This window comes from Myxocyprinus asiaticus, chromosome 26 (assembly GCF_019703515.2).
Source record: "Myxocyprinus asiaticus isolate MX2 ecotype Aquarium Trade chromosome 26, UBuf_Myxa_2, whole genome shotgun sequence".
NCBI lineage: Eukaryota > Metazoa > Chordata > Actinopteri > Cypriniformes > Catostomidae > Myxocyprinus > Myxocyprinus asiaticus.
Genome location: NC_059369.1, coordinates 29,925,625 through 29,938,047, shown reverse-complemented (window position 1 = coordinate 29,938,047; position 12,423 = coordinate 29,925,625). Strand labels below are relative to the sequence as shown.

Genomic DNA, 12,423 nt, shown 5'->3' with positions numbered 1-12,423 from the left:
TGCAATATATCAGATACTCTAGGAGAATCATGTAGCAAATCAGCTGAATTGTGTGATAAAAGTAATTCCTTAATGCTACAGCGTCACAGTGAAGAATAGAGACAATTTGTTTTGTCTTTCCATTTTACCTAATGTATGGATGGTTATGCATTTTAAGGTTGTAAAAGTCTGTGCCCCTTGGCTCAATGTGCTCGATAGGTAAATCTTCTAATGCACATTTGAAGATTGCCTTCAAATATAAATATAGTGAAATATAGTGATCATGGTCTAATGTTATGAACCACTTGTTAAAATAAAAGAGGGCTGATAAATGTTTGCCTTTTTTTAGGGGAAATTAAAGATAGGTGTAATAAGAACCATTGCAAAATGTTTCAAACTGAAAATAATATGGTGCTTTTTCAACACTAATTGTCTTTGTATGTTCTTGATTGAGAATGCAGATGAGTCTTGGAGATTTCTTTCTGAAATGAGTGGACTAATGATTTCTTTAGAACCCTGGTGAATTATATAATCTGCGGTTTTATATCCTGTCTCTTTTTGCCCTTTCTTCATTTCATTTCACTTTATGCTATAGTTCTAGCCCTTTAATGAATGGAGAAGGACTTTTTATATAGTTACATAGACTGTGAAAACTAGGTGTACTGTCCTATCTTAATATCTTTGTATGATGTCCATTTTTTCTTGTAAAGAAAACGTCTACCAAATAAACATATTCACAAAGATTTACTGCTTTTTTTCTAAACATGTCTTGACAATAGTGTACATTTCTCACACCTGCATGTGTTGTAGTAAGAAATTACATTAATGGGATTTTACTGCACTCTAGTGGATAAAATAAACGTAGTACGCCGAGTTATAAAGTCGATTAGAAATTAAGCTTATAATTAAAAATAACACATTTTAAAAATGGTCCTATAGGCTTTGGAGCTTCTTTTCTTGACCCAGTTGCCCATATGGTAACAGTCGATGATAAATCAACGTGTCCTTTACTCTCCAAGGTCAAATACACTTTTACTTTGGAAAATTCCGTATATTAACAGCCTTTCAGCTGTTATGGTACTACTAATTACACGCAAAATGACCTAATGGAGCAGCATGGAACAAATTTTTAATTGAGACATGTTTTGGAGCCAGCGTAACCTAGGTCGGGTAGTTTCGGAATGTTCCGGTCAGTCGATTCCTTCCGAAGACGGAGAGGATGTGACGTCACAAGATTTCCGCAACGCGTTGGTTTTTCCCTGGGAAGATGGCGACCGTCACAACAGGTAAGAGAAAGAAATGACCCTCTTGTGTGGAATGTGGTCACTGTATGCGTACAAAATGCGGCTTAAATCAGAGTTTAGCTCTTAGTGACGGAAGTTTTGAATAGAATGTCTTGTGGACATTTAATGTTGGTCATCACGAGGCGCTAAAGTACAATACAATGGCTGTGTTAAGTCGGGACTACGGTTCAATGAAACAGGCCCCACCATTGTCTCGATTTTAAACATTAACTTTGGAATTTATATCCCACAGGCTCAGTTTCGCATATCATATCTATATATCGAGTGAAACATGTTTGTGCTGTAATTATTTGTTTTGTTTTCTTGTGATTTTATTGACTGTACTCTGTTTCGCATTGAGGGCGTTGGGGGACTTCTGTTTCCAACAAACACACTAACAAGCTGGATAGATAGTAATTAATTTTTATTAGCCTAGTAACTTTTATAATTTTTGTTATAATGTTCAGATGTTCACAGACCACTGTGCATTTTGTTCTAAAGTCATTTAAGTGGTCTTCCGATATGTAAAAACATCAGTACAGAAGTTCACTCAAAGTGATTGTCCCTTGACTCTTTACAAGCAATAAGTTACGGGAAGCCGCGACAATATTCACAAAATGGCACAGCTTCGAGTGCCTTACTGCTTTTATTAAAATGGTTATCATAATAAAACCAGCAATATATATGTATGTGTGTATATGGATATATATAATAAATAAATAAATAAAAACATTAAATGCTGTATTCCGTTATGTTCCCTGATAGTAAACCGAACGTTGCTATGTAACAAAAATAACGATCAGGTAAATCACGGCTATTGACCAATCAACATCCAGGGCCGTAACGGTACTATCCTGTTTTATAAAGTGTAATAAATATTCATAATATATTTTTCTCTGTGGATGAGACTGATTTGTAAATGTTGAACAGATGTATCATAATTAAAAACAACACTATATACTATATCCACCTTATTTTGCAACGCGGATGCAGCGGCTGCATTTCCAGCGAATGTGAGAAAGTTCCGCTGTTACTGACCGCAGTGTAAATAACTAGAACATTATAATAGCAGAGTTAGTGATCTGGGCTTATAAACTATCACACAACCACAGGATGTACAGCAGAATTATGTGCCAAAGTCGGATCATTTTCTAACTTAAGCATTTATAGTAAAAAAGTAAATCATTCACTTGTTGCTGTGTTGTATTGAAGAGACTGTAATAAAATCTGCTTCTTTACCGAGATCGTGACGATGCAGTGTTTCTTGTCTCCATGTAAACCTCCATTTATATGTACTTGCATAACCTCCCATGATGCCTTTATTTATTTCAGAAACAGAATGAGCTTTTTTGGCAAGTATTCTTACACATACAAGGAATTTGTCTTGGTGACAGAAGCTTCCAATGTACAAACAATACAAGACAGAGATAATAATAAAAATATATAAAGAAAAAATGTAAGTATATATATATATATATATATATATATATATATATACACACACACACACACACACGTTTGTACAAATACAAGTCTGTTAAATACAGATGCAAGGGAATGTATGGCAGAAGAGGTAAGATATGTTGGATAAATATAAATAGACTAAGCTGTGTATTGCACATAATTATTACTCAATGGGGCAGTTTTAACTGTTAGATGGGATGGATAGCCTGAGGGGAAAAACTGTTCCTGTGCCTGACGGTTCTGGGTAGGGTTGCACCATCTGTGTGCAAGTTCTCACGTAAGTTGGGACGTAAAGTTCACACTAAGGGCTTAGTAACTACTAGTTAGTTTATAACTAAGTCAGTGCTTAATTTGGTTGCACCACCTGTTCTTAAGGCAAGACTTAACTAGTAGGTCGTAAGCTCTCCGTAAAGTGATCCGTAGTCACATAATATGACGTTTACCTGTATCGATCCAATAAGCAGCCTTCAATTTTGTACACCAAAGTGTTAAAAAGCCGTGAATTTGATCTAGTTATGGTTGATGTTCAAATCTTGTTTGCTCATGTAACTGTCAGCTGTAATAAATGATATTCCCATTAAAATATGATACGTAATAAAAGTAGATTTGATAAATATATTTGCCCTGTGTAAATAACTATATATAGGAACTATCTAAAATAAATAAGGGGTGATAAATAAATACTAATACAACAGGCTGGAAAAATAGACATTTATTCATTTTAATATCCTATAAATATTTTGAATGTGTTGAAAATTGACACCGGGCGACGCACCCTGAAAACTGCACCGTTTGAACGGTTTCATGCTGAAGAGATGCTTAAAAGTACGTTTTTTTCTCTCGTAAATGTAAACGAGTGTAAACGTCAGCATCGTACTATATGTCGAAATGATTGATGCCTGTCACGCAAAACATAAGTTCATTTATGTCATAAAATATTAGTCTGCTTTTTTATTCCATTCTTTACTCATGGTGGGAGGCTTCTGTAAATATTTAGTTTATACGTAGGGTTACGTCCTACCTAAGTTTAGTGGTGCAATGCTCAAATATTTAGTAGTGCATAAATTGTGACTTAATGGCCATTTATGCCACAACTAGGCTAAGTTTTAACTTGCGCACAGCTGGTGCAACCGGCCCCTGGTGCTCTGTAGCGTCGGCCAGAAGGCAACTGTTCAAAAAAGGTAGTGGGCTGGGTGATTGGGGACCAGAGTGATTTTTCCAGTCCTTTTCCTCTCTCTGGAAGTGTACAGTTCTTGAAGGGACCAACCAATTTATTTATTATTTATTTATTTCCAAAGGTGATGTTTCATAAGCCATGCTGAATGGGAGATCTGTGTGTTTGTTTACTATGCACTGCTAAGAAATTGAGAATGCTCTCTGACAAGAACAGAGAGTAACATGGGTTTATTTTTTTGCCAAGATGAAACAAGATGCAGTTTTGGTGCAAAGAAAGTTGAAGCAGCATTTTCCTGGCGTATTTCTTCTCTCTGCTAGTTGTGTAAGTTTTGTGGAGGCGTGTCAGATGGCGCCCAGGACTGTCCGTTCCAGCGCCTGATCTCTCATTAATTTTGCCTGTGCAACAGTGTGTGATTAAACAATGGCAAAATGCGATAAACGGTAAAACTGTACATGCTCAAAACCAACGAGTTTATGAAAATCGTAATTAATTATAATATGTCATCATTTATTGCCAGCCTGTAATATAAAGCAGCATAATGTAGTATTTTTGCATAGCTATAATTAGAGCCCGACCGATATGGGATTTTTGAGACCGTTACCGATTTTAGAGGGGGAAAATTCACCGATTACCGATATGGTGGCCGATATAGTTAATTTTAGAGCTGGAATGAAAACAGACCTTTTCCATGTGGATTTTTCACCGATTTTGCACCGATAAGACTAAGCAAAGGTACTCAGAAGTCTGCTTTCTTAAATATTTTTATCAAAGAATATTTGACATTATACATTGTCAACAAATCCTAGAAATGAACACTGAGAAAATAAAGAATAAATAAAAATACAATAAATAGCTTAATAATCATCAGTACTGTTTAGTATCAGTCAGTTGCTGACCATTTAAATAAAGAATAAATAAAAATACAATAAATAGCTAAATAAAAATCAGTACTGTATGTTCAGTATAGTCAGTTGCTGACCATTAAAATAAAGAATAAATTCAAATAAAATAAATAGCTAAATAAACATCAGTACTGTTTAGTATTAATCAGATGCTGACTATTTTAATACTGCCAGTTAATTAGGGGCAGGTTGTAAAAAAAATAAGCACAGTTTCTCGGCATTTACACCTGTCGAGTCAAGAAATAAATAGTGGAAGTGGTGTTACACTGTATTCTGCTATACAAGTTCAGGGGAAACTTTCAACGGTGGAAAACCAGACTTATAAATATTACATTTTGTAAATGCAACGACTGGAATTGTTCGGTTGAAGGGGGTACCAAACTGTGAATCCTGAACAAAACAGTTTGGTGAATACATGTTTACTCATTAGCTTCCACTCAGCTGACAACAATGAAAGTAGCTATGTGGTTAGCTAGTTAGCTATAAGCTCGTTGTCATGGAGAGTAAAAGATGGATGTTGTTTATTTTACTTTCCAGCATTGTGTCTCACCAACTAGGTAACAACATATTGTGAAATCAACACTCAAAAGACACAATCCACCACCGCACCGTTGTCTGCTGAGCTGCAAAAAGATGCTCTGATGTTTACTTTCAATCTGCTACATTACTGAGTGCACTGACAAACTATAGCTGGCTAACAGCAAACCAACATCAGTGACATAGTTGTCAGGGACAGGGTTAACGTTATATTAGTTATATTGAAAAGGGAAAATGATGGAGTCATTTTTTATTAACATTGTGCATTTCACAAACTAGTTAGCAGCTTACTGAGAAGACACTGCTTAACTCTGCACCGCTTAATGCACCGCTTAACTCCTCCCTGTCTGCAGAACCACTGTCAGCTCAGCTCTGTAAACAATGGAGTCAGAGCGCTGGACAAACTATGCTATGACACCAATTCAAGCTTTGTTTTCTGCATTATATGTTCTGAATTGTTTTTATTTTTTATATCTGTTCATATCGGTAAACATATACGCCGATACCGATATATCGGTGAAAGGCTAATATCGGCCGACCGATAAATCAGTCTGGAAGCTTACTGATACCAGAAGTGGTCCACATTCAGTGTTGCTAATGGCGGTGCCCTAGTTTTGCTGAAAAATAAGGTGGATAGGCACACTAATATTTGTAATAATTACATATCTTGTGTCTTGACTATATATTGAGAGTTTATTTTTTTTAGTTTGGGAAGGGGCCCTGAGCAGGAGAATTTAGTTACTGTAACTAGACTCATGACTTTAAAAATAACACTCAGCTGCTCTGGTTGGCCATATGTTCTGTTTTTGTCATGCATGTTGACGAAGATATACTGCTGACCTCCTCTCCATTTTTTTGCCCACCAATGCATTTAACATTTTTTTACAGTTATTTTGCAGCATAAAAACATGCACAATTTTCTTTTTTATTTTAAATGTCAGTTGAGAATGCATATAAACATCATATTTTCATTGGTGCTATAGCCACCTCAGAGTGGATCCAGTTCTTCAAAGATGCTGGGATCCCCCCTGGACTAGCTGTCAATTATGCTGTGTCATTTGTTGATAATAGGTAAGCATGCCATTCTAAGAAAAAAAATCTTTTCATTTAAATTTGTCAGAAAATGTACTTTTTATAATAACAGTATTTGCACTTTTGAAATGGATTTTCAGTGGCATTTTTTTACTTGGTTGCGGGGGCATTTTCGAACCATTTAAAAACAAAGTGTGTCATTTAGTCAATTTATGTATAGACATTTTCAGTATAAATAATTATGGCTCTTACCCTTAAAATCACATTAATATCAAATACAAAAGGAGCTGTAAATAATGCACGAAATATCAAAACACAATAATAAATGATCTGCTAGTTGTTTTCCACATTAGTACTCTGTTAAACTTAGATCACCATTTTTGACTGTCAGGATTTGTTTTGTTCCATTCCCTGGAATGTGAATGGGCAACATTTTTAACAACAGGCTATTCATATAGAGCACATCATTATTTGTATTACCAAAGATGCTTAAACTGCTTTCTGCTCAGGATCCAGAAGAACATGCTCATGGACCTCAGTAAGGAAATAATGATGGACTTGGGTATCACAGTCATCGGGGACATCATAGCCATTCTCAAACATGCCAAGCATGTGTATAGACAGGTGAGTGCCCATTTGATTTTGAAATCAGGGTCTTTAATGTGCCAAAAACGGAATATTGCCTTCTTGGCTTTCACCATGCATGGACATGCTTCATTATTCTACATATTAACTACCCTTCCTTTATGCAGGATATGTGTAAAATGACAAGTGAGGCTATTTCTTCTGGGCAGACTAGTGTACAGGCTGAACTGAGACGTACTGCTAACACTCGTAAGTATTTTACATGTTATTTTCCACATAAGTACTTGAGCAGCAAAGGTGCCACATCCTCAGTGTACTGTGTTCCTGCTTCTAGTTGCTCATACAGGAAGTGATGTATCTTTGTCTGGGTGAGCTGAAGCTGTAGCTCTTGCAATGTTCATGTTCCCCTGACAGCTGCCACACGCATGATTGCCAACGCTTTGAGCCGGGACTCCCCGCCAAGCACACCCGCTCGGCGCCCTGACAACCGAATATCAGTGACGGTCTCAAACTCAAGTGCCAAAACAGGTACATATTATTAGTGGTTGACCAATATGGGTTTTTTAATGACCGATGCCGATATCCAGAGAGCAGGGTGGCCGATACAATGCCGATATATCAAACTATTTAATATAGTAAAAAAACAAACATAAAATTTCTAAAAAAAAAAATTTACTCTTATTTAGCACTGTATTTACTTAATTTCACACAAAATGTTAACTTTGTAAAAAAAAAATACAAATTTTTTTTTTATTTTAAATGGAAGATGGCAGTTTCTTCTGATTTCTGTTTAGTCATCAATTTTTTATAATTTATTTGCACATGAAGAAATTGTTAATATATTAGGAAGGAAATAACAGTACACACAATAGTCCAGCAACCATGGATGGCATGTCCACATTAGCGATAACATTTACTCAAAATATACCGAATCAAACCAATTGTACATACAGAGCACAGTGAATAAGACTGTAACAAAGGGTAAAATGGAAAGGAGGTGGCGGGAACCGGACGAACAAAAAATAATGTTTAATGAGAAATTAAAACATAAAGACAAAACATAAACACAAACACTGCAGCTGCATGTGGCTCTCTCTCTCCCGAACTGCCGCGTCCCACTGCATTTATCCCTCTCCTCGGCTGATTAGCCTGATTGGGGGCCAGGCTTGCATAGTCATGGCCCGGCCCTGCCCTCCTCCTCGTCACGAAGACATTTACTTATAGCACACGTGAAGCACTTTTACCTTGAAGTCGCACCAGAGACTATTTAGCAGAGACGAGCCACTTATCTTGACCAACCTTTTGGAGATTTCGGTCTTTCCCCATTCAAGTTGAAAGGAGCTGCACTGTCATGACTGGAAATAGCCTCCCGAGAGCGTTCCAAACATGGCTGACAGTGGACTGAATGGCTAGAAAGACTTTGGTTGCACTCACTCGCTCATGCGGATCCTGCGAGCAGCAGCAATCTCCTGACAGTTTAAATCTGGATCAGCTGTTTGGATTGTGACCACTGACCATCATGATTTGTGAATCAGAGGAACTTTTGATCCTGAAGTTTTGATTCTGGCTGATAGAATACGTGCTTCAGAGGAAGATATTAGGTGAGCACTCGATGGGAAGAAAATGCTGAATTTTCGTGAATTACATCTGTTTAAACGAGATATCTGCATATTGCAAAACGGTATATAATAGAAGTTTTATTTATATTTGCCTTTTATCATTAGAAAAGAAAGTTAAAAGTGACTGGGAACTGCTGAGGAGAGAGAGGGAGAATCAAACAGGCGAGCACTTTTAACATTGAGCTCAAACGCATCTCAAATGCGTCTCTGATATGCAGACCATTTAAATGAGACTTGCACACCGGTCTATTATTGTAGTAACAATGCATGTAACAACAAAATTAACCGTGACTGGTCATTTACATGTCTCAGTTGCTTCACAAGGAAGCAGGCAATTTTCGGCATCCTCAAGGAAAAAAATCGGCCAAACAGGAAAATTTATCGCCCAATGCTGATAATGAAAAAAGTCAGAATATCGGCCGATTTATCGGCCTCTGCGTCATATCGGTCGACCACTACATATTATTGGATTGTAGGGTTGTAAATCGCAAGATTCATCATGATATGATCTTGTATCGATTCTCTTAGCCAGTGATTCAATGTTTGCAGATACCTCAAAGTCTGCAGCTATACGATTTCGATTAGATTCAGGGGCCTGCGTTTGATATTACGATATGTTGTGCCTATTTTACACAATATAATTTATTATCTCACAAATGCAACCAAAATGTAATTTGAATATTTTATTGAGCTCTCTGAAAAGTGCAAATCCAGTATACACATTGGGACGTCCACAAAAAAATAGAATACAGAAAAATAAAATAAAGTCACAAACGTGATGATCAATCATATAATGCCAGCTCATTGCCTTGTGGAATGAGGGAGGACACTACAGTGACAATTTGTCTCTACAAGAGACAAGCAAGTCTTTCAATGCAAAATACTTACAAACCAACGACAGGAGAGTATGTGCTATCTGTGTTTTATTCTTGGCTTCAGCTTCCATAGTTGTATTGAAAATTCTGTTAGAGTTTACTGTGATAAATGTTAGTAAGGGTGTTGATGTGAAAAGTCTTGTAATTGATGTTATTGCAGAGCATGTGTTTTTTTTCCTTTCCCTCATCAGGGCTGTTCAGAATATCATTGCTGTTTATCCATTTGACATGGTTGAATTGCTCCATAGCGCTTTAAAATAGAAAATTCTCATGTAGAATTCAAATGTTTTGCACGCAAAGGTGTTATAGTTTGTGTCTCTTTGTTTTCACCTTCTTACAGTGCCCAACCAACCAGCAAAAGAAAACGGGTTACAAGTAAAGCGCCGGAGGGTAACTAAAGAAATTGAGGGGAAATACATCATAAACATGCCAAAAGGCACAACAGATCGTACCCGACGCATCCTTGAACAGCAGGCCAAGAAAGGTGCCCTGAGATAGCGTATTTGTTGAGCCATCGTATTTACACGAGACTTCTGTTTGAAATGGCCAAACCTGTTTGCGATTTTGCTCTCAACCGTGAGCGAGAGTGCTGGTTTTGTTTAATTTTTGTCCTGTCCAGATACTGTAATCTCATTCATTGTTATGTGAAAGCCTTTTTTTCTATATGTGTTCCACTTTTATTGTGAGTATTGAAGACTTTAGAAACTTTTTCTGTAATTTGAAATTTTGAATGCATGCTCAGCTTGAAAATGTACAGTTTATACAGTTAAGATTAATGTGAATTTATATTATCTCATTGCCACAGCCAAGGTTCTAAAGCGTACCTCAGTGTTTGATAGACTTGGGGCAGAGTCTAAGACAGACACCATTACAATTAATAAGGTGAGAATTTATAGTGATATTATCCATCAGATAAACACAAAAGCAAAAATCCACTGTGAAGACATTTATTATTTTTGAATCTCTGCATTTCTTTCCCTGTCTGTTCTGCAGCAGCCAACAGGTGTGTTTAGCCGACTTGGAGAAGCAGATGAGGAGGTTGGGGGAAATACCGGAGGTCTCGCTGATAGTTTTGAGGATGATGAAAGTGATGGTGAGGGGTCAGTGCTGCAGTATGCAGGCGTCCTAAAACGACCCCCTCCTTCCTCCAAAAAAGAGACTGTATCCCCCAAATCTAAACCCCTCACACTACGTCGACTAGGAACTAAGTACAAACACCCCCCATCTGAAAGTACACCACCTATCTCTTCTTCAACCTCCTCCAAACAGGAGGGGACATCCAAACTGGGTGTATTGCAGAGACTGGGCAAGGCTCCCTCAGTCAACCCTACATCTCCAACATCTTTAGTCAGTCAGTCTGCAGATACCCAGGACAGTCGAGTCACGAGTAGCAGAAGCAAGGCCCAGGGCAGCTTTGCTCTGGCCAGCTCTAAGGTCAGCAGTAGTACAGGTGACTGTCTTGGGGCTCAGATGGACGTTGGGGCAGTCAGTGTATTTAAGAGACTGGGTGCCAGAAAACCCTAATGCAAAGAACTCCTGAAAAGGGCACCCCTTTGTATCCCACTTTCCCCATTTTAAATCCTGTTTACCCACCTGAGCTTCACTCTCAGGGCCCCGCATTTCTATATGAGAAAGTAGAGTGGAGAAGCTCTGTTATGACTCTGTTGATTTGGAAAGTGCTGTACCTCATGCATGGTTATGATTCTGGTATTAATGAAAAAAAGGGACAGCTGCAATATCAGTTATTTTGGTGTGGAATGAAACCCTGAAAGCTGCATACCCATTGTCCTCCTATTTGGTTATAGGAATCAGTCTCTATCCATCATTCTGACTTTCATAGCTACTCTCCAGAGTGAAATTATTTTGTCCAGATTCTAACTTTTTTCTGAAATGATATAATGCATGCCACCAAGCATTGGATGCCCGACGTGTTGATTTTCACTAGAGAAGCCAAGAGACCTAATTGGAAGCATGTTCTGTGTTTAACACAAACACTTCCGTTTAAAGATTCTTCCATAAATATGGTCCAGTATGCTCTTCTTCAACCTTCATTTGCCTCCCTGTTTTTATATGATTTATAATCAAGTCAAAGCCTTTAAATGGCTTAAAACTGCACATAAGCGTTACAATTAATGCGCCTTGTGACCTCAACTGTTGAAGACACGAATGGGCAGCATATTTAAGAGCCCCTGATATCAAATTTCCTAATTTGAAATGCCATCCAGTGGAGCATTGCAATTTTAAGTGTTATTAGACGAGTAGAGTTTAAATAATATTGGGAGTTTCATGATGTTGCCAAGCAACACATGTGGAGTTGGACCCTTGTGTATTAAGTTTTTACCCCTTTATACCATGCTCAATACAGCAACCATTAATCATCCTATTGTAATGGGAATTCACCTGTTTTTTTTTTTTATGTCATCGTTCCCCTGTTGTTATATTATTATTATTTTAAAACATCTCAGAAGCAGAACTTTGTTGCATTGTACAGATTAAAGAATAATACCAGAGAGAAAACCTATAAATTGGGTAAGTTTAGGAAATACTGGAGAAGAATATTTGTCTTGGGAATGGATTGAATATAAAAGTTAAAGCCCAAAAGCCTTGCTTTTTTTTTTATTTTTATTTTTTTATAAACACTGGTTCTTATGGCTTATTCTTATTATATTCCATGGGTTTATTTCAGAAGGGTTTTTGTAACAAATTTCATTATAACCACAAATTAATTTACAAAAAGGTGCATTGCACAAATGAAAGAAATGTATAGTCACAGTTAGCACTACATACTGTACATTTGATTGTGTTTAGGCTGAAAGAATGTTTTTGAGTGGAGCAGAAAACAAACCGGTCAGTGAGTGCAGATCTGCCTTCATTTTAAACAGATCATTCTTGTAAGACTTTTTCATTTATAATTAATTTTAATGGGATAGTTCACCTAAAAATAAAAAGTCTCTTATTTACTCACCCTCA

General features: G+C 37.1%; 1 protein-coding gene across 4 annotated transcripts; it reads left to right on the top strand.

Annotated features, from left to right (window-relative positions):
- The first annotated feature begins 1,225 nt into the window (after positions 1-1,225).
- Positions 1,226-12,423, top strand: LOC127416822 (uncharacterized protein C19orf47 homolog). 4 transcript variants are annotated; one of them, XM_051656385.1, is made up of 9 exons: positions 1,237-1,265; positions 2,595-2,614; positions 6,326-6,413; positions 6,884-6,998; positions 7,127-7,208; positions 7,374-7,487; positions 9,794-9,937; positions 10,259-10,335; positions 10,447-12,423. In XM_051656385.1, the coding sequence occupies exons 2-9, from the start codon at positions 2,602-2,604 to the stop codon at positions 10,975-10,977; spliced, it is 1,164 nt and encodes a 387-aa protein (XP_051512345.1). In that variant the 5' UTR covers positions 1,237-1,265; positions 2,595-2,601; the 3' UTR covers positions 10,978-12,423. The 4 variants fall into 4 exon arrangements, with proteins under 4 accessions (XP_051512344.1, XP_051512345.1, XP_051512346.1 ...); XM_051656384.1 differs by lacking the exon at positions 2,595-2,614 and having other exon boundaries at positions 1,226-1,265; XM_051656383.1 differs by lacking the exons at positions 1,237-1,265; positions 2,595-2,614 and having other exon boundaries at positions 2,765-6,413.